General features: G+C 36.9%; 1 protein-coding gene across 9 annotated transcripts in view; it reads left to right on the plus strand.

Annotated features, from left to right (window-relative positions):
• The window catches only part of ATXN7L1 (ataxin 7-like 1), a 123626-nt gene extending 116651 nt beyond the window's left edge, over positions 1-6975 (plus strand). For 5 of the 9 annotated variants that reach the window (XM_010580882.1, XM_010580880.1, XM_010580884.1 and 2 more), the window contains 2 exons: positions 5597-5722; positions 6368-6974. In XM_010580882.1, the coding sequence (XP_010579184.1) occupies positions 5597-5722; positions 6368-6460 (219 nt within the window). In that variant the 3' untranslated portion in view covers positions 6461-6974. Of the gene's footprint in view, positions 1-233; positions 3334-5596; positions 5723-6041; positions 6117-6367 lie in introns of those variants that run through there. The other 4 variants (XM_010580881.1, XM_010580890.1, XM_010580889.1 and 1 more) reach the window with 4 other exon arrangements.

A 6975-nucleotide genomic window follows, 5' to 3' on the forward strand; every position in this document is an offset into this window, starting at 1 on the left:
GGCTTGTATATGTAAAAGCATGCCTGTTTTTCCAACCATTGTTGCTGTAATAAAAAAAAATACTACTTTTCCCTATAAAAACTACTTGGTTTTTAACAAACATTAATGGAATGGTAGTTTTACAGTCAAATAATTTGTGCCCGTTAACACAAATTACATATCAAAAGCTTGTTTTCTCCATATTTTATCCTTGTTCTAGGCTTATAACTAATCAAGTGTTTTTGTCTTCATAGTGCTTTTAGGTGCCTGAATGTGTTAACACTTCAAGACCTCAGTATGCGGTAGTTTTTAAATACTGAGTAACTAGATCATTTTATTAAGGGAAGGTGACATGTATGCTGTGTGGGGATTCCTTGTGCATGAAAACATGCTGTGTAGAGGAAAAGATACTTCAGAGTTGTTGTCTAATTGCTGCTTTTTTCTTGTAATGATACACCAAGTTAATGAACATGAGATTTACCGAAGCTTACTAAAATCAGACGGTCCCAAAAGGAAATACAGTTTATTCAAAGCAGTTCCTTTTCTTAAAGGTCTAATGTAATCAGTGAACAGGGAGGGAATTTAGTTCAGGGACTTGAAATAAATTCCTGCCTTGAGTTCTGTCAGACACAGATGTTATTAAAGTATTACATACTGAAAGACATTTTGTGATTTTGAACCTGGCTCTGGTTTCTCTTTTAGAAGACATCAAACCGGACTGGTAGAATAAGGACTCTTCCATAACAAGGAAAAGGAACCAGCCTATAATCTCTAGCTCTCAGCAGCCCTACTCCACAGGGTTTTTCTTTTCTATGTCCTGCAGATGGATTTAACCTTTTATGAATTTGTGGTTTTAAAGAGAATTAAATTTACAGAAAACTGTAATAGTGATTTGTTTAGTTTTTCACTTGTATTTGCCACTGATCTGTGCATTCTGCTTGGTTATGTTTCATGCCTTTTAAAGCTGTTAGCATTGCAATGCTCCCTTTGTTTCCTTACCAGAACACGGTGGACATTCCAAAAAAAATCCAGATCATGATTTGAATTTATTTAAAGGATCTCCAGATTTTTTCATTAAATAAAAATTACAGTAATTCTGTATTTAAGCTTGTCCTATGGATAAAAATAGAGTGCATTTCTTAGTAATTTGCAAACAGCTGGGGCACTGCAACTTTAGGGACTAATCCTGACTGGTGCTCTGTACCTACAGCATTTAATAATTTCAGTGGGAATTCTGAGTGTTCAGCCTCTTCCAGGATCAGGCTCTTAAGGAATCTATACTTCAATCAATGCAGAGCGGATTTTTGCACCAAACTGTAATTAATGTTATCAGGGGGCTCAACATGTAAAATCCCCATATTGTGGTGGATTTCTAGACCCTTAAGATCATAGCACTTGATAACTTCAGTAAACAGTTTGGGTTTGCGAGGACAGGAGTTGAGCAGATTGGCTTGCATTAATAGAATTGCACTGACAGTGTTTCTTATAGGATTACTGAATAATTTTTTAATAAAATATAGATTTTATAATCAGGAAGCCAATACTAGGTACTGGAACAATAGTACAGAGGAGTTAATTTTTATTTCTACAGTGTTAAAAGTGCACTTATATGCTGGTTTATTTACATCTTGGGGAAAGGCGAGAGACTGCAAATAGGGAGATTATTACTACTTTCTTTTTTAAAAAAAGAAGGCTTACGGCAAATTTTAAGACTAAAAAATGTTTAAGCAATTATAAACAAGGCTAGACCCTTTGAAAAAAGTTTAGAAATATTCTTAAAATAAATTTTTATAGTGTTAATTTTGTAATAATTTATGTTTTGCTATACTTCAGAGCTAACTGACTGGTATAGTTTCAGAAACAGTATGAAACTTAGGAAAGTTTAAGCAATGTTTATATTTTTAAAATGTTCTTTGAATTATGTTTTTATTGTACATTTCTTCAGACTGAAAAATGTGTACATATCTTTGTTATTTTTGCACAATTTTTGTCTTGTTCAGTTTTAGGAGCAGTACTATGTTGATTTTTTTAATTTATTTTGAGTTTAAAAACTGCAGGAGTTTAAAAATCTCAGTAACAAAGTCATCCTCTGTAATCAATGAACTGCTATTTCTAGTTGTTGAGGGAAAACAGTGGTTGTGAGATTCAGTGGTTGCTTCTGAGAAATAATGCTAATCAATGACTGAAGGAGCAATTTTGTAGTTTTAGGAAGCTTTAGCTTTTTCCATGCATCTTTTAATTGGAAAGCTGGAATATGGAGCCTGTCCTTCGAATGCTGCTTAAATTTTTTTTCAACTGGCTTACACTTGACAGCATTTCAGGAAAGTTAAGCACGAAGTAAAATCCCACAGTGTTCTTTCATCATCAAAGAATCATTATTTAATTATATGTATCAAAAATTTCAGCCTGAAAAGTGACATGGAAGTAAACATTTGAAAAAAATGGATACAAACTGGACCAGCCTATAATGCATTATTAGTGTAGCATTCACTTGGTAGTTCTTTTTCTTCCCCATTTGCCTGAAAATCTTGTGATTTGTTTCCAGCAATAGAGGCTCAGAAGCTTTGGTTGTTACACATACGCAATGCATAGGCCCGTCAGCCATAAAAAGCGACTTGGATAACTTGTATGCCTTCTTTTGTATTGATGTAACAATTGTAAATAGTGCTGATCGACCTTTGTAGAGAATAGTTTATACAGCATATTCTATTATTGCTGATTCTCAGTGAACTATTGTTTTAAAAAAAAGAAGAAAAAAAGAAATTTTTCTATTTACACCTTATATTTTGTTATGCTGTTGACCCATGGCACTTTAACAAAACTCTGTGGGTTTTGCATAGCTGGTCAGTCATGGGATATATTAAATAACTGTTGTTGCACAGAAATGAATTTGCACCTGCTATATTGTGCTTTCCTACTACAGATTTTAGAACCTTTTCCAGAAGACTTTTGACGAAAGCATGTCCAATCATTCTAAGAAAAAAAAAATGCCATACTTGTACAGCCAATTTCTTTTCTACAATCCATATTTTGTAACACTAAGTATTTTCATTCTTTGTCCTGCACCTTTATGTATTAGCAGTATCAAATAGAATTCATTCCATGCTTGTGATAATTGTAAGCAGAATAAATGTCTAAAGTAGGTGTAAATAGTAAATTCTATGGCTTACAGTTTAAAAAAGGAAAAACAGAACAAACTTGTATCTGATTGATACTGCCATGGTTCAACACCGGGCCTGGAGATATTCTCTAGTGAGCGATTGTATTTTTTGGTTTTTTGCTTTTTTTTTTTTTTTTTTTTTTTTTTTTGTAACATGGCTTTGTAAATAAAATAATTTATATGTTTGTAAGAAACAAATGGGTTTTGTCATTATTTATCTTTGCAAAGCAAAAATGGTATGTATTGCAAGACTGCCCTTTTTCTTCCCAGAGGCTGAAATACACTGTGCAGATAGCCAGCACTCAAAATTCCATTGGTAATTCAAAAGAACTGCCCAGCTCTCTGTATAGGGCTGAATTGCTCTGGGATTATTTTTGGCATTCGTGTCTAAAATATTTCTGTACTTACATGTCAGGACACGTGTGACAATCAGCTACTGAGCTTTTTGCACTGATAAATCATTTTTAAATTCCTTTGCTTAGCTGAATGCATTTTCTCATTCCTTATCAGTGTAAGAATTAACTTTGCTACAGCTGCTAGATTTAGGAATTCTCAGTGCAGTGGGCAGTACAAATTTATAACCAGTCTCTTTATCATTGTTAATAGTAAAAATGCAACTTTTATCTAGGCATTAAGATTCTTGTTCTATGTAAAGCCTGTTCCAATTACAGATCAAGTGAGACTTAAATTGTTCATTGGCTTGTCAGCTCTGCAGAGAAGACTGCAGTTTTTTTCTCTCGCAGCAAACCTCTTCTGCAAATCTGGGGAAAATGTACATTTTTATGCTCCTTTTATGAAGTATCTGGAAACTTGGTCTTGGAGATACTGTAGGGAAGATGCTCACAATTGCGGTATGATCTTTTTTGAAAGCAAGAAATTTGGACTGCAAACTGCATTTTTGTATGCATACATTCAGAACTGGCAGAGGAGGTAGAAAGCTGCCCTGCATTACAGGAAACGGTAATCGAAGGAGGAACATTTTACCTTCTAGGTAAACATCTTTTTGTATAGTGTCTTGCGTGTTCTGTTACCTGTCACAAAAGCTAATCCTGCACTTCCTCTTTACTGTCCAATTTGTGCCTTGGTCTGAGTTGCTTATATTTTGAAAACTTTTTTTTTTTTTTAGTCTTGAGTTTTATCTTTTCCAGTATAGAAAAACCGAATATCATGAAGTAACAGTAGATAGCAAAGTTTCATCTGATAGAGTGGTCCTCATGTATGGCTGAAGAGTGACAGCTGTGTTCGTAAGATGCTTTGCTATTTCTAGCAGCCATTAGGAATCAAAGATACAGCCAAGAAAATGCAATATTGCAGCCATGAGTTATTAGTTGGTTGCCATCATTGCCCACGGCCAGCAAAGGGCAAAGACCACTGAATTTATTTTCCAAATATGAGTCCAAGTAATTTTTTAGCACTTGCAGGTTCATTAGAGTGATTTACAAGCTGTTGTCTATTTGGAGTTGGTTTCCCCCACCCTTTTTTTGGTTATACAAGTATTTTGCTTGTAGGAGTACTCTTTTGCTTCTATTATCTAACATGCTCTAAATACCACCAGTTTCAGAGGGCAGCAGATCACACTGTAACTTTTTTGTTCATTGCATTCTAGTTTTTACGCTTCTGTTTTTACCACAGAACTATTTATTTTAAAAGAAAGACATTGCTGTGTGCAACCAGTATCTGTTTTACTCTTCCAAATCTGTCAGGATTCCCAACTGGAAGAAATGCCAAATACTGATTCCAGAAATATTTGGAGGAGATTCATACAACAGATTCAGACTTCAGAACACAAGAATGTTTATTTCATGCAAATTTTTATGCTGTTTTGCACCTTGAGTATCTCTTGAAAGCTACTACTCAAAGAAGTGCAGACCTCTTCTAAAACATACTTTCCTAAGTAGAGGAAAGATAAAGCTGATAATTCAGCAGCAGGTCCCTGTTTGCCCTTCGACTGGAGAATCCATGGTAGATGGTATGCATACTCTTGCTCTCATTTTGTAATGCATCACAAATTACATGGGCAGGATTCTTTTGTGTGTGGTTTTTTGTTGTTTATGGCTGATGTGCAGAAATATTTAGATCTAGTCTGTAATCTGCTCTCCCTACAGAAGGGCAAAGGGAAGCTTGCCAGAAATAACAATCAGGATCCCGGAGAACTTGATTTGAGGGTAAGGACACCAGTAGCAATTTGAGATGGTGCACAACATTCAGCTGCACCTTTGCAGACTTCCCAAACCTGAAAGATTTGGCTCTGAAATTGAATCTGGGTTTGATTTACTTGGAACAGTTACCAACATGGTTGATATGACAGCACAAGAGACTAGTTTTTCAGAAAGTTGTCTAGCATGAACAGAGTATATTTACAGAATGCTACAGGCATAAAGGCCTGTTGGTGTAACTACAGTGAATGGCCTGAGGAACTCATGTGTTGCAACCCTGTGAGTCCCGTGTCTGTGTCAGCTATTTCCAGCCTGGCTGCTACGGAGGCAGAGGAGGAGACAGAGTAAGCATCACTGCAGAAAAGAAACCATCATCCCTTCCCAGTGGCAAATTTACTCAGTGCTGATTTGGAGAGCTGTGTCACAAGTGAGTAGACAGGTCATTGGAAAAGGATTACTTGGGCTCAACCCTTTAGTCTTTCCCACTAGAGATGCAGCATATATAGGCCTGTCACCTTAGTTCTGCAGATACTCTCAACAGCCTATGCAAGAAACTTCCCTTCTGGTCAGCTCTATTCTTAATTTGCAACTATTTGCCTTCCTTTTTCTTTAGTTCTATCTTATTTTGACCCATAATCAGTTGGTGGGTTTTGTGCTGTGTTTTGGGGTTTGTTTTCTTCTGTTGGGATTTGTTTGTTTGTTTTAATCTTGCCTTGAGTTACTCCTTCCTTGTTAATTCTCTTTAGGATCTGTGTTTGGACTATGAAGCCTGAACAGTAATACCAGCACACTGGGCTTGCTGCTTCATTATCAAGGAGACACCAAGAAGGTGCAGAAAGCTGGTTTTCACTTGTGTTATTTTGCAGAGTGCTTCCAAGGCCTACAGCTTCACACCCTGAGCATGGATGCTTCCAAAGAAAAAAAAAACATTCAAAGGGAAATGCTCCATTTGTGCTCTTTAACCTAGAACAAGCCAAGTGCGTGTTTGTTCCTGGAGTACATAACAGACTCCATGTTGGGCCTTTCATTGCTAACAGACAATTCTCTAATGCCTGTTTTACTTTGCCCCTAGCATATTATTGGACCACTTACTCCCATGACTTCCACTGCTGATCTTCCAATCCCGAACTCCTTTCATCTGCAGTTAAATATCAATGAAGCCTGAAAGATACTAGCTTCTCCATCTCAAGCTTCTGTCCAGGGCCTTTGGGCCCAAACTGGCCTTCAAAATCCCTTATGACGTTGCCAAGAAAGGAAAAGAAAAGGGAAAAGGAAATTGAAGCACAAAGCAAGTGGGTCAGCACTGATATGAACCTCTGGCTCCAACTCACCACTTGCTCTGACTTAAGGGGATATAATATTAACCTGCCAATACCTTTGAGGAGGTCACTAGGAGATCAGAGCCAGGCTCTGCAGTGCTGCATGGTGGGAAGATGAGAAACAATCGACATAAGTTGATAAAAGGGAGGTTCAGACTGGATACAAACAAGGTAAAACCTTCCTGCCATGGAGACAGTCAAGTGTTAGAACAAGTTGCTTAAGAGAGGTGGGTGCAAACTCCAACTTCCGAGGTTTTCAAACCCAAACTGGACAAAGCTCTGAGCAACCTGGTGTGACCTCAGAGCTGACCCTACTTTGAGCAGGAAGCTGGACTACAGACCTACTGTCCTATGATCCAAA

Source organism: Haliaeetus leucocephalus, unplaced genomic scaffold, assembly GCF_000737465.1.
Source record: "Haliaeetus leucocephalus isolate CR32 unplaced genomic scaffold, Haliaeetus_leucocephalus-4.0 Scaffold751, whole genome shotgun sequence".
In the NCBI taxonomy this organism is placed as follows: domain Eukaryota; kingdom Metazoa; phylum Chordata; class Aves; order Accipitriformes; family Accipitridae; genus Haliaeetus; species Haliaeetus leucocephalus.